This window comes from Dipodomys spectabilis, unplaced genomic scaffold (assembly GCF_019054845.1).
Source record: "Dipodomys spectabilis isolate Male_0828 unplaced genomic scaffold, ASM1905484v1 ptg000054l, whole genome shotgun sequence".
Lineage (NCBI taxonomy): Eukaryota > Metazoa > Chordata > Mammalia > Rodentia > Heteromyidae > Dipodomys > Dipodomys spectabilis.
This window is the reverse complement of record NW_024870731.1, coordinates 3210634-3237778: the sequence shown is the minus strand read 5'-3', so window position 1 is coordinate 3237778 and position 27145 is coordinate 3210634. Positions and strand designations below refer to the sequence as shown.

General features: G+C 38.8%; 1 protein-coding gene across 4 annotated transcripts in view; it reads right to left on the bottom strand.

The window, feature by feature from the left end:
* The window catches only part of Erc2 (ELKS/RAB6-interacting/CAST family member 2), a 789311-nt gene that overhangs the window by 44567 nt on the left and 717599 nt on the right, over positions 1-27145 (bottom strand). For all 4 annotated transcript variants that reach the window (XM_042679900.1, XM_042679903.1, XM_042679901.1 and 1 more), the window contains one exon: positions 8254-8401. In XM_042679900.1, coding sequence (XP_042535834.1) covers positions 8254-8401 — 148 coding nt within the window. The remainder of the gene's footprint in view (positions 1-8253; positions 8402-27145) is intronic.

Here is a 27145-nt window from a genome sequence, read left to right as displayed (position 1 = left end):
TTGTCAAAAAAAGATAGGTTATTAATTGCCAATCACAGAATTGTCTAGTTCTACAAGAAATGTTCTTTGAACCCTTGGGTAAAGAAAGATTTTTTTTTAAATTTCAGTATTATTGTTGTACAAAAAAAAAAAAGTCATTTGTACATTTTTATTGGTGGTAGATAAGGTCCCAGTGTTCAAAGACGAAGTTATCTATAGCTAAAGAGTCTCTAACAAATCTCCACTCATGATTAGAAAAAGGAACTGAAGTATTGCTTTTTTTGTGTGTGTGTGTGTGTGTGTGTGTGTGTGTGTGTGTGTGGTGTGTGTGTGTGTGTGTGTGTGTGTGTGTGTGTGTGTGTGTGGTGTGTGTGTGTGTGTGTGTGTCATGGGGCTTGAGCTCAAGGCTAGTGCTCTACCACTTGAGCCACAATACCACTTCCGGTTTTCTGAGTGGGTGATTGGAGATAAGAGTCTCACAGACTTTGCTGCCCAGGGCTAGCTTTAAACAGAGATCCTCAGATCTCAGCCTCCTGAGTAGCTAGGATTACAGGTGTGAGCCACCAAGGCCCAGCTCTGAAATAATGTTTTAAAACACTTGGCTTCCACAAAACAAGGCCTTCTGATGACAGACTCGGAAGTTGGTCCATTAGAGTCAGCTTGATGATTTGGGAAGGTTCTTTCTAAGAGGGATTTGAAAAGTAAATGTAACCACTGAGAATGTGTTTCACCTCCTCTGTCTTTTGTAACACAACTGGCGATCTGGATGGACTTTGAATATTGGGGTTGAGGTACAAGCCTAGGGGAAGAAATGTTTCCAGGCAATGAGAGCAGATTAGCATCATGCCTTAATACAGTGCATTAAGAGGAACTGTAATGACTCCAAGCAGTTTAGGGTTTACCACCTTGAAAACCGCCTGCCCTTAGCCTGAAAGAGAGAGGATCTGAGGTTTTCCTTTTTAAAAGGGGTGTTCTTCAGAGCACACTTCAAAGACATTTTACACTGAAGTAAAAGATAAATAGAGATGTGACTAGATTATAGCAGGGGGACAGGAACGGATTAGCCCAAAGTGAGGCTGTTGTAACAACCAATGCATTTGCATTTCAGCAATTGGAGCTGGAGAAAGTCTGCGATGCATTTAAATGCTGGGATCAAATCAAGCCTTTCTGGAACTCATCCAAACACAACAGGAGGCTATGGGAACCCTACTTCACGGAGTTCCTCCACTGCTGTTTAATTGTGCTCACCTTCTGAACTGGAAAGGGTAATTAAAAGTCATCTACATACCATACAAGGGATGTGTTAGGGGACAGCACAAACCTTGGTCTCAGGTGGAGGGTAGCTAGCCACCCCCTGGTGGGTTTCTGTCTTTCCTCACAGCATGGCTCCATCTCTAGTGTCACAAGATTGAGACTAGGATGTCATCCTTAAGTGTTTCTCCTGAGCACATTCGAACAGTCTCTGCTTTATCCTATGCTTGGCCACATCGGTCTAGCTAATCCTTGAAGACACTCCTGGTACTTTTAGACAACCTAGGTCAGGGAAGACTCTTCCCAAACACATAGCCCAGGACTTATGCCAACTCCGAGAGAGAAAGAACCAACTCCTTTCTGATCCTGACTGACCTGCATATTTCCTGGTGCCTGAAAGTAATGCCTAGAACTGGTAGGAAAGGGAAAAGAAAACCAAGTACAATTTATCTCTGATCTCAGAAGTATTTTAACTGGTTCTGAGAAATAAGCTGGTTCTAATTTTCACTAAACAATGGTGTCTGGCCCTCATTTAAAAAGGCATTTTCATCAAGGATGTGCATATCAGTGCTTCAGCAACAGGGAAGCATTTGGGAATAAAGCTTCGGGGGTAGGATTTAGTTTTAAGCTTTCTTCAAAAACACTTTAGCAGCAGGCAAATCCAATGATTTCAGAATTAATTATTTTGAAGTAAGTTCTTTCTCTGAGGGAGGAGGAAGAGAGTTCGGGAGTTGAATCCAAGACACTAAAGAAGACAGTAATTTTTAATAATAATTTCTAGAGCTAGATCCCTTGAGAAAGAACAAAATTTAATTCATTCCCAATTGAGAGCCCCTTCCCAAATTGCATGAATCTGGGTTCCAGATTTATTTTTAAAGAGATAGAGTAAAAGAAGTGTGTGTTTTAAAGAAATAGAAACAGGAAGAAAACATAAGTTGGATCTACTTAGATGCCTAGTCTATCAAACTATGTTTAATCTTTTTTTTTTAATCCAACAAGGAACAGAAGGACAATCTGTATTCTCTTACCACTAGAAATAACCAAAATGTCAACACCTGAGGTGTGTCAGAAAGATTCATTCATTGTTAGGCATAGCTGGAATTTCTGAGCTTACTTCATATTATCTCGGGCTTTTCTGATAGATGCTAGTTGAGGTATTTCTAGGCAAACTGATTTATAAGATACAAAATTTCAGGGTTGAATTGGAGGAGTTGTCAGTCACACTGGGAACCAAGTGACATTTCATTCAAGAAAATCTAAGCCATGGGAGGGCATTTAAAGTAGAATAAGGTAAAAGAGACTTGGAGAAAAGGGTCAAATTGGTCACCCTCTCAGAAACTTCAGGCATGGGAATAGGGATCCCTGTAAAGGGCCTTGCAGGAAAGGACAGGCCCTTTATCTGGCCACACAGATCTCACTTCCATATCCCTCTTAATGATTGGTAGAGTGTGCTTTGAATATTAAAGTGAATATTACCAAGTTAAGTCTTGTCTAAAGTGAAGAGGACAGTAATTAATTACTTTTGATCTTAATGCTTACTATCAGCTTGCAATTGTGCTAGGAATGGGGATAAAAGGTGAGTTAGAAAAGTTATGTGACCACATTTTCAGTCTTCATGGAGCTCATAAGCTAACAGGGAAGATAATTATTATTCAAAATCAACACAAAAACATATGCAAAACTTCATCTGGTACAATTACTATAAAGTAGATACACATGTACTACAAAGGGCCAAATTAGAGAATCTCATCTAATTGAGAAAGTCCCAGAAGGCTTCTCTGAAGAAAACATCTTGGGCTGAGACTGAATGGATAAACAGGCATTAACTAGGTGAAGAAGAGAGGAGAAAGTGTTCCAGGCAGATGGAAGGAAGAAAACATAAGGTCAAGAGTGCACTGGTTTGAGTATGCCTTTATCCTACTGCCTACGAGAGTCAAGGAAGGCTTTTCTTTTTTTCTTTTTATTTAACATTTAATTTTATTGTCAAGGTGATAAAAGATAATGAATACATTTCTTGTGCAACGTTGTTACCCTCCTTCCTCATTTTTTCTCCCCCTTTTCCTCCCCCCTGAATCCCCGCCCCCAACATTGTAAAGTTCATTTCTAACAGTGTCTTGTGAGTATGAGTGTAATGGGAGATTTATCTTTAGAAAAGAATTGACTTCTGCTCACTCACATTGGAGAATGGCTGGCCTGGATGCCATTTATATTCTTGTATGCCCAGTCAACCAATGCACAGGCTAATGGTGTTGGAATGACTACTCCTGTCTACCTAAAAGCCTCCTGACAGGAGGTTGTATAGCAGGGAGACTCCAGTGAGTGGCTGAGATGCTCAGAAAGTTAGGGAGAGCATGTGTCAAAGAGCCCTGCTCCCATACTACCTGCAAATGCATTAGATGTGATGGGTGAATTCTGGCATCTCTAACAGAAGTGGCAATGCATCTTCAAAATGGAAGCCAAGCTGCTAAGAGTTCTGGAGGCCAGCCCTTTGTGGGGCAGAGTGGACTTACTAGGGCAGAGTAGCAAAGGAGGAAGCCCTTTTCATTCCCACACTGTGAGGTTAGTGTATTCTGCTTCCTCACTACGGGAAACTTCTATCTCACAACACACTACTCTCAGCAGATCCTGTAAGAAAGTCCCTTAAAGCCCATTCCATTCCTTTACAGCTTTGACACCTTCTCTCACTCCAGCCACACTAACCTCTCTGCTGCTCGCTAACCATGCTCCTGTCAGAGCCTTTGCACTGGCTGTCCTATCTGCTGGAACATTCTTTCCAGATGGCTCCCTGGCTTCCTCTTCTCTCACCTCCTTCAAGCCTTTGTTCTATGCGTCCTTTCCCCTGGGGTTCTTCATGTCCAGCCTATTTTGAATTGTCACTAGCAACTCAACACCACCCTGACATCCCTGCTCTCCCTTAGTCTGGGCTCTATTTTACTTTTTCTCTACCCTATAATTTACTCTGTTCATTGTTTATTGTTTTTCTTCCATCATTAAAAAGAGGAAAAGGTCTTCATTTAATCTGGGCATTCCAAAAATGCCTAACACTGTCACATAGTAAATACTTGTTGAGTTAAATTCCAGGGAAGCATTTGGTCTCACCAAGCTCCCAATTCCTTTCTCCCTGATACCACTGCAAAGCAGAGACTAGGCACTGAGACTGAGTTTCTTTCATGTCATCTCTGAGGTATTGGGAATAATCCTTGAAGGGCAATACTGCTTCTGGGAGGTACCCCGAACTATAAGAATGAGTGGTATGATGGTGCTGAAGTCACTTGTCTCTTAGAGCTTTGGTTTAATCAGTTAAAAAATAATGATGATGCTTTTCTTATTGTGCCAAGAAGAATATCTGTCACAGATGAATTCTCAGCACCCAGTAGAGATCCAGGCATGTAGAAGAAACACAAGAAATTGGCTATGATAATGTTTACAAATGTATATATATGTATATACACAAAGCACTTGGCATAAAGTCTGGCAGGTGGTAACTACTCTTTCATATAACAAATGTTCTTTGAGCAATGTGCATTGAGAGTGGACACTCATGACTGACAAGGTACAATTACCATGGTGGCTGCTGAACTATTCCCATTCAGCTACCTGGGATGGTATGAGAAATGGAGAGACTTGCTGTATAAGTTCAGTTTAGGAGGCAACTCAAAGAACATGGTATCTTTCATGAGCCACTTCCCCTTACATTGTGTAAAGAAACTGAATAGACCCATAGATCTTCCATTCCCATTGGCCTCCTTCCTGAAAGAGTTCTGCTCTGCCAAGTCAGCCATGCAGGTAATGACAACAGGTCTCTATGGGCTTCACACACAAACCAAGCAAATTTAGTCAGCTCTACAGGCTCATTTCAGAATGAGCTAGGAGCTGGGATCTAGGACTTCTGATGTGTATGTACATTCACTGCTCCCCAAACGCTTGAGCTTTAAGAGAGGAGACTAGCAAGGTTGCGAATCAGCATATGTCTGTTTTTCCCACCACAGGTCAAGCTCAATGGGCTGTAACTGTAACCCTAGGTATGTGGGAAACTAATTATGAAATTAAAAAAACAACAACTATCTCTGAGGACCAGGAGTGCTATTAATTAGCAGTGGTAGTAGAAGAGCATACACACACACACACACACACACACACACACACACACACACACAGAGCGCATACCTGTTACATGATAGGCATGTCCAAAGCGTTTTGCATAACCTTTTACTTCAGGAAAAAACAAAAAAACAAAACAGCAACCCTACTTTGCATCAGGTTATCAGCCAAGGTACAGATGGAGAAAGAAATGTGTCTGTGATCACCTAGCAAGTGCTAGAAACAAGATTCAACCCAAGTATTCCCACTCTGGATGTTGTTTATAAAATCCCTTCAGGATTGTTTGGGAAAGACTCTTCAAACATCATGGTATGCATGTACAAACTGTGAAGCCTAAGCAAGGTCTGGTTGTCTCTGATGGCTTCTTCTCTGTAGGAGTTTGGGTATGAGTTGATGTATGCGAAGGCTTTAGACCCATGCCTAGTGCATGGTGAGAACTCTCATTACCGTTGATGTGATACAATTGCTTAGCTAAAGGACTCGAGACAGAGGTCACTCTTTATGGTTGGGGTTTTGAGCATCTTCAGGTTTTGAAACAGTGTTGCTTGTAACTCTGAATTACTTCCTGAACTTGCCAGGGAACCTGGGAGTGAGGTAGATTGTCTGAAGCTCTTAACTGGCCACTTACAAGTTGTGGGACTGAGCCTCAGTTATGCTCCCACCAAAAGAGAGATAATCTTGGTCCTGCACTGCAGGCCCGCTGTGGCAGCAGCTGGAGGACAAAAATCCCTGAGGGATCTTGGAGACAAGGTCTTGCCCACAGTAAACACTTGACAATAGGGAATTGCTTTTACGGGCAATTACCCATTATTCTTAGTATCATTATCAGCTGTGATAAGGATACTTAAATTCATGAGATATTTCTTGCTCTTTGCTGATAACTTGTGAGGAAACTTTCAAACCTTAACTAAGGAGTCCATTCAATCCTTTGGCTCCTCTTTTGCCACAACAACCCTTCAGAACCTGCCTCAGCCCAAGAGAGAACATAACTCTGCATAGCTGGCATTTCCTAAATGTGCCCCATAATATGCAAACTGCATTTGTCACAAAGAGTGAGGCCTTTGTGCAATTTCCCAGGAGCAAACTAAAGGCCTTCACTCAATCCTTACCAGCATCTAGGAGTGCATTTTCCTGATGTAGAGAAAGAAAAATTGCAGCTTCTTAAAAAATTGCTTACTGAGAAAAGTAGAGAGACATATGGGAAGAAATGTAAGAGAGAAAGAGAAAAAATAATTCATGGTGATTGGCAGTAATGCCTCTGGCTGCTCAGTTTTGCAGCCCAACAGGCTTGGGAGCATTGACAAATCTACATGGCAAATCATGATATGAGGTTGGTGTCTATGGTCTCAGATTTTATGGCTACCAGGCATTAGAAATCTTTCAAAAAAGGTGAAGGCCAAGATAGGATGTAGTTCTTATTTACCCCCACCCTACCCCTATGGTGGGGGCGAGTAGCTCCTTAACAGCTGACTGACCTGAGACCTTTGGATCATGTATGCATCGTAGCTGGACCCGTGGTACTTGGTCGTAATATCTGGGCTGTAGCCAGCATCACAAGTGCATGGTATATTCGAGCTCGGGGGCTGTTTCCTAGGTCTATAAACCTGTGGGAAAAAGCTACAATGGTTAGGTGTAGGAGCGGAGGGTGCAGGGGGCACAGGGAAGGAATTAGGGGAAAGCAAAGAAAGAGGTTCATCTTCACTTTCTGTGGCCAAGTGGGTGGAAAACCCAGTGTTGAAGGTGCACAGCTCCAAACAAAGAGGTCAGATGTAAGCAGTCCCCAGCCCCCAGGGGCCAGCGATAGCAAAGCATGGCACTCTATGGAATGACCCCAGTGTTTGGCAGTGACTGAGACCCTCCCTCTGTGCGGAGAGGGTACCCAGGCATGGTTGTGGTCTCTCTGTCTTTCAGTAAGATGACCCCATGAGAAAAGGACTCTGGTTCAAGGTCAAAGATGCCTTTACTTTCCTGAGTAGTGAAAGGCTTGGCTTCTTTGCAAAAGGAGGGGGCATAACTCCATATAAATATACTCAGCACAGATCACCTTAGCAGGCACATAGCCAGTCCTGGGTGCTGAAATCAATGTAGATACTCTACAGGGTAACTATGTTACTCAGAGACTTTTGGAGCCACACATGGCCCTAGCTAAGATGTGGCAGCCACCGTATGAAGTCACAGACGCTAAGTGTTTTTGTAATGAAGTAATGAGTACTATTAGCAGGTTGCATTTCAGCTACTTCCAGAAAATCCTCCAAAAAGCAAAGAACTTTCTATATGAGTTAAGATTATACCTCTCTTTCCACTTCCCTTAAAACAAGTACAATGACCTAATAAGGAGGAAACAATGCCAGATCATGGGGCAAAAAAAAAAAAAAAAAAAATGCTGATTAAAAATATAGGCTGAATAAGGGCTGGGAAGTCTCTAAGCCTGCTTTGGTAGTACTAGAGGCAGGGAGATGCTCCTCAGCCGAAAGTTTCCAGTTGAAGAACAAAGTTGGAAGTATAGAAAGAAACCTAAAGAACTGGATGAGGGAAGTCATTTACACAAGTGAGCAAGATAGAAGATAACAGGTCCAACAGGAAAGAAAGTGTCCAGAATTTAATTGGGAGCTTGGAGGGTTTAACCAGAAGTCAAAGTCCACTGGAAGGTAGAGAGAAGAGAGCTATTTCTGGGGAGATGATGCTAATATAAAAGAAAGGAAAACAGTGCTGGTTGCAAACCCAGGCCCGGCCAACATGCGCATAAACACAGAGAAGCAATAAAATGGTGTTCCAGCAATAACTCGGGCATTTATGCTCCTACCTGTTTGGAGATGCTTCAGCCTGCAGGATAGACATGGGAAAATGAAGAGTGGCTAAACCCAGAGAAAGCACCGAGGCCCCAAACCCAGCAAGACACAGCTTTCGTGCAGAACATCCCACCTGCTGCTTTAACTGATGCACTAGTCGATCTTTCTCCCGCTTGAGTGCCATAACTTCTTCCTGAGTCTTTTTCTTCTTAGAGGCAGACAGTTCCAGCAAAGCAATGTTTGCATCCTTCTCACTGATAGCGGCAAGCAGTGCTTCCTGTCTGGTGAAAACAAAAAATAATTGGGATTTTTAGTGGGAATTTGCCACAAATTATTAGCTCTATGGGAAGAAACTACAAATGTTTAGCATAAACTATCCATTTAACTCTCAGAATAGAGAAACTAGTTTGAGTCAGAATCACTGAGATCTAAATACTGTGTCCTGTGAGAGAGGATCTTTCAATGGCTTCATAGATCCAGCTATAAATTTTAAGAAGGGTAAATCTGAGCATTCATTTTTAAGACACTTTATTCTATCATGTACCCATCCACCCATTTGCCAATAAAGTCTAAGTTTCCAAGGAAACCCAACAAAACTGGCAGCAATTTCAATATCAAGTATTATTACTTTTTTCAAGAGCCATTTTCCCCCTCTGGGCAGGCAGAGTTATTTACAGGTCCATTTTCAATTCAATTAGTAAATGCTAACCTTGTTCTCTTCTCATAAGCTTGGACTTTGGCAGAGCTCCTCATCCTCCAGACTTGTGCTTCTCTCCTCTCTAGAGAGGCTCTCTCTAGCAGCTCTCTCTTAGAATGGTTCCCCATCTACCACCTTATATTCCAGTCAAGGGTCTGTATATCACACTAATTTTTTTCCACAGCACTATCTTTTGACCATCAATTTTCCAGCTTTTCAAAGAGCTCTGAGCACATAGTGGATGCTCAAAAAATGCGGGTTCAACTAACAGTTAAGTTCATATTTTACTTTTTCCAAATGTTAAAAACAGCACTAGCCTTCCTCTCACATTTTCTCTCTGGCAGCACTGGGGTTTGAATTCAGGGCCATACACCTATTAGGCAAGGACTTTATGATCACTTGAGCCACTGCACCAGCCTCTATTTACACTGGCTATCTTCACTTTATGCCTGGGCTGGCCTAGACTGTTGCTCTCCTACTCATGCTTCCCTGAATTCCTGGATAACAGGCATGTGCCACTTTTCCCAGCATTATTTTTTTTTTCTTCTCCTGGGCTGGCTTCAAATTGAAGCTCCTGATCTCTGCCTCTCAAGTTGCTAGAGTTACAGATTTGAGCCACTGTTCCAGATATCTTCTTACTTTTAAAAAATGAGAATGCTTTGCTTTCTGCCTTTTTTTAAAAATTATCACTGACTATTCAAAGGTTACCTCCTTCTACCTCGAGAATCTAAGCTTGTGGACACATTTGCCACAAATTTTAGCTTAGGATCTTCTGGGGATATTTTTTGAAGTAGACATGCCTTACTTTAAGTTTTCCTCTATTCCAACCAAAGGTAACAAGTCACTGGGGAAGCATTCTAGGTACTTCAGATGTCCTGAGAGTTCCAGCCTCTCTACTGGTTACTTTCTGTGAATACAAGTTTCCTGCCCTAAAGCCTGCTCATGATCTTGTGTTGCTTTTTCTTTAATCCTCATCACCAGACCAGGTTCCCTCCAGATGTTTGGACAAGGTGGTCATTATTTGAATCTCAAATACTCCCCCTTTCCACTGCAGGGATTTATATGGACTTTTCTGGGCCCCACTAATGCCTGGCAGTAAGAGCTTCTGTCTGAGGCGCAGGCAGATGTGTGAGCAGCACAATGTGTCAGGAAATATCTCCACTTTCCAAAAGAAAAACAGGGCAGTCTGGACTACCACCAGCAGCATTAATATCCAGCTTCACAGGACTGTCTCCTTCTGGATAACATCTTGAGATGGCAGACTGCTGGCTGTTCCTATGTAGTATGTACTTGTAGAGGAGGCCATACAGAAGATGCTGTACAGACTTCAAATCAGGGCAAGCCCATTTGTGACCTGCTGAACACTTACTATAACACACAAGGCTACTGCGGTATTTTACTCTCTTTTCTCCAAGCTGAAATGTCTAAATGATGCTTTATTTCATGGAAAACCCTTAAAAGAGCAATCAGAGGAAAACTGGGAATTCGTGTCACATCTCTACACTTGGCCCTCTATAGCTGTGTACAGCCATTTTAAATGGCGATAAAGAAATCTTAATAGCATAAGAAAACATTTATGTTTGCTAAGAAAATACATTTTTATAATCAAAGACATTATTTCCTTCCCTGAGATCCTTCCAGGGTAGTATATAGTGACCAATGTTGAAAAAACAGGCAGTATCTCCCCTCAGATCAAAGGGCAGAGCTGTTCAGTGCCCTATGTAGTATAATCTTCTTCAAAAAATACTCCATTTCCCTAAGGTCAGTTTGCTCTCTTGTAATGCTCTCAACTGCATAATCATGTTCTTCTGGTCTCCACAAGATTTGCAGGAAGAGGAATTGAGATACACACACACACACACACACACACACACACACATATATATTGATGTGTTTGAATATATATATGTGTGTGTATATACATATATATTCAAACACATCAATTCTGTGCTTGCTATAAACTATAAAAATGGAAGTTTCCTGTAACTTTCCTGAACCCATAACTAAGGTGAGTTAACTTATTACATGTCAATAGGAAAAGTCTGAAACCCTTCATAATGCTTAGCATGCAAGTATATATTCAATAAAGATCCCAAAGAAAACATTCTTCATTGGGGAAAACTGGAAAGAAGTACAGTAAAATGATACATGTCATCCTATCTCTGTGGTGGAAGGAATGGGATCAGCTTTATTCTTTTTCTACTCACATTTTTCTTTTATTTCTTCTCACAAAAACATAGTAAGCATAAACAATTAAACATTATAAGCAAAGCTTTTCAGTCATCAAGTAAACTGTAGGTTCATGCTTCAAAACCTTAGCAGATGTGGAATGTGCTCACCCAGGTTACTTATGTTCTGTGTACTTTTCTCATTCTTTATACTTAGGTGCACACACATTTTCACATGTATATAATGTCTGATAAAATCTATATCCACTGCTATTTGATAAACTTCATGAATCTCTTAACAAGACTTCTTGTGCCTACTTTTGTCCCTTTTAATCCATTTTTCTCTTCTAGATAAAAATTTGGTGTCCCATAGCTTTACTATTAATCATTATCATCAACCCAAAGGATGATCATTACCAGCTCCCTTTTCCCTATCAGACTATAATTTGGGCTTCTATGAATTTAAGACTTAAGTTTTCCTTCTATGATATAATAGGAGATCCAAATTTATTATTATTATTATTCTTTGAAGTGCTGGAGATCAAAACTAGGACCTTGTGTATGCTAAGCAAGTGTTCTATCACTGAGCTTTATCCCCAGGAACAATCAACTAATTTTTACTTTTTATTTCACTATTAGAGGAAAAAAGGATCAATTTCCAACTCTTTATAAATATTATTGACAAATAAGCTCCAAATCAAATTATTTTCAATTATTATATCTCAAAACACACATGAAGTTCTATTTATAAAAGTACTTAAACCCAGGTCCTAGTGGCTCATTCTTGTAATTCTAGCTACTCAGGAGGCTGAAATCAAAGCCAGCCATGGCAGGAAAGTCAGTGAGACTCTTATTTTCAATTAACCACCAGAAAACTGGAAGTGGAGCTGTGGCTCAAAGGGGTAGAGTATGCTAGCCTTGAGCAAAAGAGTTCAGGAATAACGCCCAAGTCCTGAGTTTAAGCACCATGTCTGATAAAAAAGAAAAAAAATAGCCACTTACTAACATTAATATTAACACAATAATCTATTTTGTTTTATATAACTTTTTTATGTTGCATGTTCTGCCTTTATCTCTTAGTTTTGCTTTAGGATAACAAATCTGTTTTATATACAACATTATACAGTTAGAGAACTCTAAATAAAATTAGATCACATCTTGAAACCTTCATTTAAGCATTGCCCCAAACTAATGATTTCATTAAAAAATATCTTGACTAAGATCAACATTTAATAATTGTAATCTATTTAAAATCAAAGAAAACAATGGTATAAACTAAAAGATTATGAATATTTTGCATTTTAGGATATTTGGAAAGGTATGTGAAGATTAGTCCATATCTGGCTGTATATATTTTTATAGAGATGCCAGACTAGGCCAACCTTTAGTTCTAGGTTGTAACTCACTTCTTATAAAGCAGATACATTTTTGTTAATTATTTAAAGACTATGAGATAAATTTTGTATACTTATGGGTTTTCACCATTTTTGCCTTCAGATTCAGGGTGGGTCTTTTTTTTGAGAGTGAGCAATAGTAAACATAATTTTTTTCAGAGTAACTTTATCTTGCCAGCTTATATTATACTTTAATAGTTCTTGGGAGTCAATTTACTGAGATATGAACATAGAGCACTTAATGAAAAATACATCACTAGAAATACACAATGGCCTGTTTTGAGAAATTGGTCAGCACTAAAAAAGATGAGGAGGCTTAAAATAAGAATTTCAGTTCCCCAGGGGCTGGGGAAATTTGGTTTAGCCATTCAAAAATTGAGAGAAATGGAACATTTGCAGTTGTAATGCACTTTTCAAAAAAGTTAGTGAATATACTAGCAACAAAATACTTGGACTTTGAAAATACAAAAAAGTCTTAGGATTTTCCTTATTAAATATATTAGATTTCAGGTGAGATTCATCTTGCTTTAAAAATTGTAACTCCCTCATCAATCTGAGAAAAGTTCCCAGAAGTTTGAAATCACTTTCAGTACTTAATCCACCCTTTGTGCCACTTAACAGACAGCAGGAGACTTGTATATAAATGCATCCTTGGTCATTTAGTGGGGTTAAGTATACACTGAAGACTTGCAAAATTATCTTTAGAATCCTATCACACTTCAGTATACAATTACTAAGGTGATCTGTCTGAGCCCCAAAATATAGCTTAAAATATGAAAAGGAAGCCCAAATATGCTAGAAAGAAAGATAAGATAATGCAAAGAGAAATAAATCTATAGAAGTCTGCTGCGTGCCAAGCTAAGAGAGTGGATCATAGACAGCATTTTATCAAAGTGCAGCCTAAACAAATGTCAAGGGGAATAATTTCTTTAACGAATATGGGCAACAATGGAGGAAAAAAGGGGGAGATTCTATGCCCTCCCATGCATTTAGTTAGGGTTAACAATGGATAAAAATACGCATAAGAACACATTTAATAACCCTAAGCTGTCCTTCAGTTTGTAGGAGGTAGTCAAGACACAGCTAATAAAACACCAAAAAAAAAAATGGTTTTAGCCACCCTGAAAAAAAACCCTTCATGGACTAACACAAAAGAGGCCTGAAGGGCATCTCCTGCCATGATAAATGTCTCCTCTTGCATGTTGCCTGTGGCTAACCCTCGGAAAGAGGGGTCCAGGAACTGCTGATAGTATTACATAGCCATGACAACTTACCACTGTCAATTAAAAAGGGAGCTCTGTAAACATTTCTGTTTCACTCCCTGTTGCTGTCTTTCTTTTAATGATGATCTGATGGGGGGGGGGGCTAAAATTAATTTTAGGAGCTACAAATGAAGTGAGCCAATTAAGAACTGTTATAAGTTGGATTGGGACAGAAGCATGGACATGTTTTGTTTTTTGTTGTTGTTGTTTTGTTTTTTGTTTTTGCCCCCCTTTGTGGGTTCTTGTTTTAGTGAGCTGACCCATCTCTAAGACCACATTCGATTACAAAAGCAGATGTTTGAAAAAAATGCATTCCATTAAGAAATGTTTGGATAATGACATATGCGGGTGGAGCTAACATTATGTATGGTGCTCAGCCCCAGGCAGTCATGTTCCAATCAGACTATGGGAAAAAAAAAAATCCGCTCAATCAACTTTTCCCAGTTAATTACTGTTTTCTTTCCCTCATGACCCTGAATCTTCAACCATAAGTTCAGTAGGAGGTGACTTAAGACAGCTGGTGAGGAAAGATCTTGTTCAAAACAGCCTGTCTCACCCCGGGGTGAGGGTTGGGGCGGAGGCTCACTGTGATTGCCCCTGGATTGAGATGCTCCTTTGCTTCCATTTTAAAAGTGTATTTTCAAATACCAACTTGAGAAGAAAAAGAAGGCTTTGATAATAATGAATTATTATCAAAACCTATCTACTAACACAGGCAGAAGGGCCCATCAAAAAGCATAGCAGGATGGGCATACAGAGTGAACAAGCACAGATTTCAGCAAGGACAAAGAACTGATTTCTAAAAGCCAGGCTTTGGTAACTCAGATTCCTTAATGTGGTTTACTCTCCTGTCACCTACCTAAAACTGACCTCAAAAAAAAAAAAAAAAAAAAAAGTTACTCCAATTACCGAGAATTCAGCCTTTGAAACCTAATAGGACCTGACTGGAATTTCTTAACACAGGAACCATAGAGGCTTGTGGAAGTTCTGTGCTTTGTGCACCAGTGTCTACCAGAATACCACCTTAACGTATGACCCAGGGAGGCAGGTGGCCTCTAGGCCAGAAGTTAGTTCTCAAATGCCAATACCCTGTGGCACTAAGAGATGGAAAATGCCATCAGTACTTAGTATTCTGCTCCCACTGAGTGGGTGAGTGTGAAGTCAATAGATTTTTCAAATGGGAAAGGCTCAAGGTAAGAGGAGGAGATATGCCAGGAAGAGCTACTGGTACCATCCTAAATTGCTCTCTCAATCCCAGCCCTTTGCAGAACTGATAAGAAGGTAATGAAGGGCAGAGGATACTAAAGTTTATGTCTTGGCAGTAGACATGTGTGAAGTATGATTGATTGCCATGTGCTAGATCTCAAAAGAAGGGAGGGAAGAAGAGTGACTTCTTTTAGAGTACCGTATCTTAATATGATAGATTTTTTTTAAAGTATCCTTGAGCAAGGTAATGAGTACATTTCTTATCAAGCATTGTTGTCTCCTCCTTTGTTTTTCCCCTACCATCCCTGCCCTCCCATCTCCACAGCTACACTCCCTCCTCCCCCGCTGAATTGTAAAGTTCGTTTTTTTGACATAGCATCTTGTACATCTCATTGTTGCAATGGTTCAACCTGTATCCCGGTTGAAACAATTTGTTTTTTCTCTTCCCCTCCCCAAATTATACTAACATCAAATACAGTGAAAATAGGGGTTATACTGTGGGGGAGGGACATACAAAGCAACAAAAAAAATCACATGGTACCTTATAAATACGTTAGAAGCAATAGCAAGAAAGAAAAAAAAAACACACTAGTGTCCTTATCTTAGGGTTCATTTTGCTTAACATCATTTTATCTGACCTTTTCTGCTTGTCTCAGACAAATACAAGTTATTGTAAATAAGGGAAACCATGGTACCTATGTTTCTTTGGGCCTGGCTTACTTCACTTCATATAATTGTTTCCAAGTCTTTCCATTTCCTAACTGTAACCCCTCCTCTATACAGTATTCTCACAATAAAAACTTATTTAAAAAATGAAACATAAAAAGTATCCTCACAAATAAAATATTGCTCTTGTCTGTGAGAAGAGACCAACCTTTAGCATTTGAGCTTGGGAATCAAATATAGTCAGGTTGACTCTCAGCAACACTTTTTGTTTCTGTGACCCTGAACAAGTTATTTTTCATCTCTGAAACTTTTCCTTGTAAATGGACTAATAATAATAATGGTAACTCCCTCTCAGACCCTGTAAGAAATAAGTATAAAAATGCATGTAAAGGTTTTGTTTAGTGCCTGACATGATCATCCCAATACATGTTAGCAATTACTCATTATATAACATAGACACCACCAAATTAAAAAATTTGGAAGTTTTACATTGTTTTATACTGAGGTCCTCTTTGTATTTAAGTATATCTAAACATGCTAATGACTCTCTTACTTTCAAGATAGACTTTCAAAGAAACCTCTAAAATTGGTTTCTGTTTAGCTGCACATTTGACTTTCATGAGCTGACATCTGTTTCACAAACAAAACTTGAAGGAGAAAACAGATTTTGAGTGTGGAAAAGGGTCTGTGGACCATAGAAGAGTTGCATCCCAGACAGCCAGGCCTGACTCAGTTAATAACTGTTCAGTATCACTTTAGCCAAAAAAGGCCACACAGAAGTGGGGAGGATGTGATTTCACACAGTATAAGAAACTGAGAAATGGAAACATGTTCTGAAAGGTAACCCTTTAAAAACCAGGGTCAAGTACACCATCTAATCAATGTCAAACAGTTTCACAACACAAAATTCTTCCATTAAGAAAATCTTTACAAGTAAGTGGTAAATTTGGAAGGCAGAAAGAATGAGTAAAATAGACTTTCATGACTTACTACAAGCTCTTGTGTATATTACTAGATGACAATGATTGGTCATTCTTGCCATTCCCATTCAGTGATGAGAAAGCTTCTCTGTTACCATTCAACCTCACTAAGACCTTTCTAGGTGGAATGCACCCAACCAGAGTCCCTGGAAGTCTATTGATGATTGATAATGAGAAAACCATATACATCTGGACTTCACTGTGGGGCAGAACTTTGCTCCATGTCCACCTAATCTAAACCTATTTTTCATGGATGATTAGTTACTGTCAAGAGATTTGTATTAACTTTGGGGTTGGAAATGAGCAATTGCCAGAGAATAATAGGTCACTGACTTCAAGGCTTAGCCCCCAGGGTATTTGATCTTTTTTTTTTTTCTTACTGGCACACAAGGTGTATGTATGTGTATGCATACATGTCATATTTGTATTTCACTAAAGGCATTTTCTTGTCAAACATACATTCAAGACTACTAAGATTTATTAATAAACTTTGCACATAGTAGCAAATAACCCCCTTCTTTTCTTGAACGAGATATTTCCTTCCCTTGAATATCTTGTGCTAAATCAAATATCCCTTTGATATGTTTACATAAAATAATAGGCAGTTCCCATAGACTATATCATAATGAAGAATAAAACAGATTGGCATGCCATTGTTAGGAGAGGGACATGTATAAAAGGGGACATACTTTAGTATTTTGTTAGTGCAACATTTTAAAGAAAATGATTAAGATTCTATAGAGTGGCTCTTACAGAAGAGAAATAAAGAATGTTGAGTTTACTAGAGGCAGATCTTTGGAGGGTATTTGTTTTTATGAGGAAGAAAATGTAGTTGGGTTCTGCGTAGAGGGAAGGAAACACAATCATGTTTGTGCATTGTCAGTGATGGTGGTGGCCAGGGGTAGGTAGGAGGGGCAAAAAGACCTGATGCCTACAGAGAAACTTAAACAGATGCCCACCAACCTATTACAAAACCTAAAGGTGTTTTCAAGCTGCGCTTGACAGAGAACTGGATAACAAGTTAGTATAACCTAGAAAAGTTTCCTCTGGAACACTAATGGCTTCAAAAGGGTCTTAGAAGATACAGTTGTTCATGTTTCTCGGCTACTTTGAAAGTTTGGATTTTAGGTCTGCCACCTCGTGGCCACTACAATAAATACTGCCATTTTCTTTCTTTTCCCTCCCCTCCCCCGCAAACAAATTCCATATATATATTCTTCATTTTTTTTTCAATTTTTTATTATAAAGGTGATGTTCACAGGGGTTACAGTTATATAAGTCAAGTAATGAGTACATTTCTTTTTGGACAATGTCACTCCTGCCCACCTTCCCTCTTTCCCAGTTTTTCCCTCCCATCCCCCACAAGTTCTATAGTTCATTTTCAACATAGTGTCTAGTGAGCACCACTGCTGCATTTGTTTATCCTTTCTCAGTCCATTTCTAAAACGTTCCAAAAATGTATTTTCATAAAGAACCAGGCATCAATGGTTAATACCTATAATACTAGCTACCCATGAGGATAGATCTGAGAATTGTGGTTCAAAGCCAGACAAGCAGACAAATATGAATCTCATCTCCAATTAACCAGAAAACTGGGTAGAGACTTGGCTCAAGTGGTAGAGTACCCCCAGTAAGTTAGAAAGGCTGAGGGAGATTTACAAGTCTTGATTTCATGCCCCAGTACTAGGGGGAAGAGAGGATAATGAGAGAGGGAGACAGGAAGAGAGTAAGAGAGATCAGTAAGAGAGACATCCACGATGCAGAGGGAGTGAGGAAAACTATTCCAAGTCTAACCTCCTTCTGCTAAAATTGTTCATCCTTGTATGAAAGTCTGGACTCACATGATCATTTATCAAACTATCAACTTATCATTATGACAGGATTGGACTTGTTGAGGGGTTGGCCTGTTTTAGGTGACTCTTTCTGTATGCTTTTGTCATTGATGTTGTTTTAAAAGGGGGTCATTTTATGGTCACAGAGTTGCTTCTAAGTGAATGAAACTCTCAACATTTCTGTACTTCCCATAGCTTTTGCTAAAAGAACACCCGGAATAAAACAGGTTACTAATCTAAAGGGGCTTTATAGTTGAAAACTGAAGGTTATATGTATGTATGTTTTTTTGAAAACTACTTAAAAGCCAATTCACTAAGATTAGAAATTATCAACTTCAACATTTTAAGGTAAAGAGGTAAAACCATATGGATAACTATTCTCATAGAATTGAGGAAAATTACTAAAAAGCATATGAAAATACAATGGGGATGTATCATACACATTGGCTGGCCTTATCACTGGGAGAAAAAGCAAATAAATGGACATAGCCATTCTTATGGCGAAGTTTCATCAATGATTGTAGCCTAAAAGGTAGTGCAAAAACAAATTCAGTGTTCATAAATTTCAGAGCCCAAGTTACAGAAGTAAAAGATTATGCATCTAGGACTGGGAAGGTGGCTCAGTGATAGAGTGCTTGCCTTGAATGCATGAGGTCCTGGGTTTAATTCCTCAGCACCGTATAAGCAGAAAAAGGTGGAAGTGGTGCTGTGGTTCAAGTGGTTGAGCATTAGCCTTGAGCTGAAGTGCTCAGGGACAGCACCCAGGCCCAGAGATCAAGCCCCATGATCAACAATAACAACAAAAAAAGAGTATGCATCTACCACATATACCTTAAATACTGCATTGCTAAGCAACTGATTTCAAAGATATCCATAACAAAATGCTGCAAAACTCAGCAAAGAAATCCAGAAATAATGAGTTATATTTGTTAGTTATCTGAAATTTCGAGGTTCTTGAATACAATGACTGGTAATCTGGCCATTCCAATTCGGTGACAAGAAAGTTTCTCCTTGGAGAGGCAGCAAGTAAACGCAAAAGCAGAGAGCTGATGCAGAATGAGAGAACCTGGTAAATTACCTGAGTATTCCACATCTGGAAAGAATCGCCAGGGAACCAGCCTGAGACACAACGGTATAGGAAACAGTCTTAGATTTACAGTATGGGTGGCCTTGAGGCTCATAGAAACAAATTTTCCACCCTGGAAGAAGTGATCATTGGAAGGCAGGACATTTTTAACATGAAATTATGAAATCCAAGGTGAAGTAAGTGAATTGAACATGCTTCTTTAAGGTGGCCATTTACTAGCTATACAAGCAAGACTAAACAAGACAAATTTTTAGAGGCCAAGTGTCTGATTCCTTCAATTCTTTGAATGTCCACGTGCTCCAGGTACTAGAGATCAGTGTACAAACAAGACAGACATTGTTTCTGCTTTCATGAAACTTATGACACCGCTGATCACTCCAAATAGCCTCACATAGACTGATCCTGTGGTGATCACAAAATATGAGAAAAGCACCCATTGTTTCCATCAGGAACAAATATATAATTTTCTGGAAAACCACGCAAAGATATCTCAACATTCTGTACCAATCCAGAAGCTGATTATAAGAATTTACACAGCATTCTACCCATGTGTAACAAATGTTAGGATAACCCATTAAAAAGCTCCTTTTCACCCCATCATTTTCATTCTGATTGTCCAATGCAAACCAAAGGCTCAAAAACCAACAGAAAAATGAAACCTTATATTCATGACTAGAATACTAAATGATAGGAAGATAGAAATAGTCAGATATTTGCAATTTCATATGATTCAGGCTAACAGTTTTCTATCAATAAAAGTAGCTTTCTTGGATTTTTTTGTCTATTTACATGCTTTTCATTTCCTTTTTAGCCGGTACCAGAATTGCAACTCAGGGTCTTTTACTCATTCAGCTTGCTACCAATTTAGCCATACCTCCAGCCTGAATTTTTGCTGGTTATTTTGGAGTAGAATCTTGCAAACTGCCCAGAGTGGTTTTGAACCATGATTCTCTGGATCTCAGCCAGCTGAGTAGCTAAGATTATAGGCATAAACCATCAGTACCCAACTTATTTATTTGTTTATAATATATTCCCATAGATGATTTAAATTTTTTAACCACTTCATACACTCTTAAGATTTAAAAGGCTGAGGCCATTCCCTATCCACAAATCCAACAAATATTCTCCTTGGATTCAAGACTGACTACAAATGGCAATTAGCCTAGGATTCAGGAATCTGATACACAAATTGGGAGTATATAAAAGAGACTAGAAGCTCTAGACCCGGAAAACCACTTAGTAAGAAAGCATCCTAGTGACCAGACTCTGGCCTGACAATGATTACTACTCCCCATGATACTAATCTGTTGATTGATTGCTTTGAGATCAGTTCATCCATCACCCTGGACAGCCTTGAGGCTGCCTAGCTCCAGCTGAGTAGCACCCCTGTTTAGATTTGAACTTCAAGTCACAGGACATAAGGCAGAAGGCAAGGATGCATGGGGTGCAGAGCTTTCAAGAGAGCACTCAAGGTCCCGTCCAATGGGTCCTAATAAAAAGCATCCTAAAAAGCCTACATTCATATAGGTATCTGAAAAGAGCAGTCTAATATTATCAACCCAGTGCCTTAATATCTGCCTATGTCCAGAGAAAGTTTACTTTGGACAGAATACCAGAATCAGCAGTGGATCGGCTTGTATATTATTATAGCAAAGAAAATTAAAGTGTTTAAAAACTTATAAAGCAAAAGATAAATAATGGTTACTAGTGACTCCATTGTTAATCATCATCCAATTGCTAATCATTAATACCCATTTTTTGTGACAGTCCCGGGCTTCAACCTGGACATTGTCCCTGAGCGTTTTTGCTGAAGGCTAGGGCTTTACTACTTTAGCCAGAGTTACACATCTGGTGGAGTTTTTTTTGGTGGTTAACTGGAAATAAATGTCTCAGAAACCTTCCTGCCTAGGCTGGCTTTGTACTGTGATTCTCAGATCTCAGCCTCCTGAGTAGCTAAGATTACAGGTACGAACTAGTAGGGAACATCTGGCTTACTGCTAACATTTTGATTGGCATATGAACATGTAAGGCAAAAGAAAAGCACATTGTTTCATATAGTCCTCTCAAAATAGCCTTTGAAAAGTCTACGTGCTGGTACTTCATGCTTGTAATCCTAGGGGCACTGGGTTGGTTCCATATCTTATCTATGGTAAATAATGCTGCAATAAAAATAGTTGTGCTGGTAGCTTTAGTATGGCCTTGTTTGTGAACATTTAGGTAAATGCCCAAAAGTGGGATTGCTGGGTCGTAGGGGAGCTCTATGTGGAGTCTTTTGAGGAACCTCCATACTGCTTTCCAGAGTAGTTGAACAAGTTTACATTCCCACCAACAATGCAGTAGGGTTCCCTTTTGGCCACATCCCTTCCAGCATCTGTTGTTATTAGATTTCTTGATTATAGCCATTCTAACTGCGGTGAGGTGGAATCTCCATGTTGTTTTGATTTGCATTTATTTTATGGGTAGAGAAGTTAAGCATTTCTTCACATGTGTATTGGTCATTCTTATTTCCTCTTCAGTGAAATCTCTAAGTCTTTAGCCCACTTATTTATTGGGCAGTTGTTTCTTTGAGGATTTGTCGTTGGGAGATTTAATTTTTTGAGTTCCAGGTATATTTTAGATATGAGATCCTTGTTCGTTGTATGGCTAGTGAAGATCTTCTCCCAATCTGTGGGCTTTCTATTGATCTTGCTAGCTATGTCCTTTGACATGCAGAAGCTCTGCAGTTTCATGCAATCCCACTTGTCCAACCTTTCTTTGATTTGTTGTGTTTCTGGGTCTTTATTAAGGAAATTTCGGCCTGTGCAAAGGAGCCCTCGAGTTTCTCCTATTCCTTCCTGTACTGTTTTCAGGGTGTCTGCTTTGACTTTGAGGTCTTTGATCCATTTGGATTTGATTCTGGTGAAGGGTGATATAGAAGGATCTATCTTTAGTTTTCTACAGGTATTTAACCCAATTATGCCAGAACCATTTACTGAAGAGGCTGTCTTTCTTCCATTCTATTTTTTTTGCACCCTTATTGAAGGTTAGGTGGCTATAGGTCTGTGGGTTAATTTCTGGGTCTTCCATTTTATTCCATTGGTCCTCAGAGATCTGTTGTTGTGCCAGTACCAAGCTGTTTTGTAGTAGAGTTTGAAATTTGGCAAATACTCTTTTCTTAAGTGATTTGAAAAATCTTATTTAATAGCATAGCTAGGTTATTATTTATTTTTCAAATTTGGTCAATAACATCCAAATGTTAGAAAGCATGCATTACTTCATGGAATATTATTAGAATTAAGGTGTGCCTATAAGACATGTTTGCTGTTCCTCAAAAATTGCACAGATTGGGGCTTGTCTTTCTCTGTGAAAGCATGAGGTATTTCCCTAAGTATTGCTGAGGCGACATGTCATACTAGATGCTATATAAATATCATGGTGAAGCCAAATTGTTGGTTTTACTAAGGGATCATTTGATAATGTCTGTTTCAGACAGATACAGAATAATCTCTTTATTTCACAAATAGCCCTCTCCACCTTTGGCATGAGCTCCATGTCTTTCTGTAATGCTCAGTGTGCAAAGAACAAAGAAAACACAGAGTTAGTCAAATGTCAACCCTTAGGAAAACTCTGTCTGAAGGTAGGCTGGAATGGTCCAGTACAAAAAGACATAATCTAGCTCTGTTGGATTCTTTGTCTCTTTCATTGGATTTTTAATGCAATGTGTATATGGAAGAATTTCGGAATGTGAAGATTATCAGGCTCAGAGAAGCTCTGGTAACATGTCAGCTGGACCTTTACCTATCCGCATTACCTATCTGTATTCAACTGAAGTGTGCTCCTAAGATTTGAACTAGCACTCAAGAATGGTAGTCACAGGTAGGAAAGGCTGACATCAACTCAATTACAGGAAAAAGTGTGGCTAAGTCACAGACATCAAGAATTGCACAGGTTGTCTCACTACATTCTCTAAGGGTGTTGGTGCAAATAACAGAAGGCCAGCTTGAGCAAAATCCCGAGAAAAATTCTAGCAAAGGATGCTAGTCCTTGGTGCCACTCAATGGGTTTAGATTGTATTTCTCTGGACTGAAGCAGAAGAAATTGATACTGGCTTACACAGCAAATAAAGGAAGTGTTAGAGGAACAGTTGGAAAGATCAAGGAAAAGGGAAGAGCTAATAAGGCCAGTGACTGAGCTGTAGAAAGGTTAGTCAGAAAGCTACTCCAGCAACCTCAGTATCAGGAAATCCTCATCCTTTCTTAGAGGAAAAACATGACCATTTATACCGTCACTCTGCTACAACCTCCAAGTTTGATGAAAGGAAAAAAGAATGATGCTTGAGCTTCTGGAAAGAAAATCAATTGGCCCAATACAGATCAATCAGCTAGAGCCTAGCGTTCCTAGCACCAGAAATATACTTGAAATAATGAGGTAACACCAAGGAAAAAGGAATGACTATCAGCTGAGCCATCCTAAATGGCAATTACTCTAGCAATCATTTCACAGCATTTCTATGCCATTCTATTGTTAGCTCCTACCTATTAGTGACAACCAACTATATGTCTCTCTTTCCATCTCCAGGGCTCTACCTGAACCTTGGCCATGCAAGGCATATTTCCATTATGGAAATGCTACATCCTTACCAATCAGCTATTTTTCCAGATTGACCTGGTTTACTAGCAACCTACTGGTTTATTTAATAATAAAGGAATCTTGACAAGACTTCTGAATACCCATAGACATCATACACACACACACATGCACACATACACACACACATGCTAGGATAGGGAGCACACAGTGGACACAAATGAATTCTTCTTTCTGTGCTGAACACTATACTATGTTAAGTGCTTTATATGTATTAACTCATTAAATCTACATCAGAACTAATAAGGCAGGTATTATTATGTCGCATTTGATGGAAAAGTAAAAGGTAAAAGTAGAGAGGGTACATTAACTTGCCCAAGTTATCATGCAAAATGGAGATTAGAACCCAGACTATATAATTGCACAGACCCTCAAAATAGAGTAGATAATGTCTACCTTCCCTTGACACAGAAAACTCACAAAATATTCACTTGGTAAAGATCTCACCTGGGCTTGGCTGCATCTTGGTATGAGGACCATACCTTGCTCACAATGAGGCTGTAGTGAGAGAAGCTCAGGTCAGTCAACATCTAGTGCTTGGCTGTTTGTATCTTTTATTACCTGCAATATCCAAGGACTGACTCCTAAACTAAAAGTTGCTAGACAAATGCACAGGAAAGAGGGACTCACAAAGTACAGTTCCAGAACTCAAATGAGTGACAGAAGTATTTCAAGGTTAGTAGGCACAGCCCATCACAAACGTGTTCCTGAACCAGGGCTGTGATGTCTCAGCCCCAGTGAAAAAGGAAAGAGGAGTGTGAACCTTCAACCTTCAATTCCTATGACTGCCATTAAGACATCAGCATGGATATGGGAACGATAGACATAATAGGAAAACAGTCATCTTAGTTTAGACATGTACCCTAACTTTATACATCTTAGCTGTTGTAAAATACAAATGTTACCACTAAGTTCATTAGATGACCTACAGGAAGTATCTGATAAACTGCAAAATCCCACAGGATTGGCTTGTCAATATCCCTACCCACAAAGCTTGGGCTCTAAAACCCAAACAGGGCTGATGCTATGTGATTTATCTCAAACAAAACTAGTCTGAACACACTAATGCTTGCAGTATTTAAGCCAAACTCATCAAGCCAATGTAAGATGATTATCAGTCCAAACAACTGATAGGAAGTTCAACTGGGAAAATGAAAATCTATGAAAGAAAAATGATTGTCTAGAGGAAACACAAGATAGATTTTCTTTTCCCTGGCCTGGGAATACAATCATTGGTGGGAAGAGCAATGAGCAATGACTGTTTCCAAATAGACTTGAAAAATTAGAGATTTTTAAAATTCAGCAAACACGCAATCATGATTTGTTGACTCAGCGAGTTAGATTCTATAGGGCTAGGTTCAAATCCTGGGTTAGTACCATTATCATCTATATGATTTGGGGAAAGTTAATTAACTCTATAAATCTCAAGTTCTTCATCTGTAAAATAAGAATACTAATCCAAACTGAACATCACTAACTTCAAAATAATACCAAATCAAAAATTCAAACGTTTTTCTGCAACAATATGATACCACATACAGAAAACTGCATATACCATAAAATTTTGCTTCAGGCTCAATGTTATTAAATTTATTACTAAATATCTGAAGGCATAAAATTATCTTCACATTATGTATATAAAATACATGGGAATCATAAATGAAGTTCCTGTTTCACTTGAGTACCAGATTCAAGATACCCATTACACATATGAAAATATCTCCAAATTTGACAAAATCCACAACTAAATCACTTCTAGGTCTCAAGCATTTCACTTTATAAAGGATAAACCTATTATCACTCTTTTAGAGTAATATATATGATAAAATGGTTTAATGCATTTAGCACATTTAGTTGTATATACAACAAACAGCACATTATAGTTGTTATGATTGTAATTATGATGGCAATTCATTAATTTCCTTCTACTAGTTAAAAGATAACTGTATAGAAGTTACCAGTCTTTTAGAAACCAGGTGAGAAAACTAATTTTAAAAGGGGACAGAATCTAAGTTCTATACCACTTGAGCCATAGCACCATTTCTGATTCTTCTGTGATTTAATTGGAAATAAAAGTCTCACAGACTTTCCTGCCAGGCTGGATTCGAATTGCAATCCTCAGATCTCAGACTCTTGAGCAGCTAGGATTACAGGTGTGAGCTTCCTCTCATTTTCCATAATTTTATCTATACATTTAGTACATTCCTAATATTTACCATGGTACCAGAATTCCATTTCCATATGTTTAAGCAAATGTAAACTGGAGAGGGGAAATTCTTTTTTTTTTAAATGGAACAAAGAATTGGGTTGTAAAATTGACAGTATATCCACAATAAAATTTTCACTGTAGCTTCCATTCCACTTTTTAATTACTTAGCAGAAATCTTGAATATTTTAACATTTCAACCGATCTTCATGGCCAAAAAGCTTTCTGCAAGGGCCTAAAGAAGTAGTGAAATGCCATTAAGAACATGAATTTATTTGCTTGAAAGAGAAAAAAAAGCTGTGTCTGTGAGAGTTTCCCATATTTATAGAAGGAATGTTTAACTCTCTCAGAATTATAATAAGAAAAATATCAACAGATTGTAGTGGCCAAATAAATGAAAATCCTATCAATTTCTTTGTCATTTGTCTTAAGACCACAAGAAGACACAGGAGCTAAATGTCTTCCTCTGTCTTATCAAAGAAATCTGAAATTCTGAAGCGTTTCTATTCTAAACAATTCAGCAGGAGCCATGACAACGCTTTGAAAAAACTGAATTCACTTAGTTTCTGGCTTAAAAATAATCAAATATCTATAATCTACAAGTTGTAATAATACAGCAAAATCACTAGGTTCTTAAGTGAAAGCTGCATTCTTGGGGTGATTTTTTAAAATTTTATCAACAAAATGTATCCATAGGTAGGAGAACAGTAATCGTTTGGATATGAAGACAACAAGCAATCTCTATTCTGATGCTTTAAAAAACTAATTACAAATAAACTACCCATAGCTATTTATCACTTCTTTTCATCTCAGCCATTTCTTCAATGATCCATCTACATGTTGTTTATTTATTTCTCTATAAAGACTTATCCCAAATTTGAAATACTCTTCTGTCAATAAT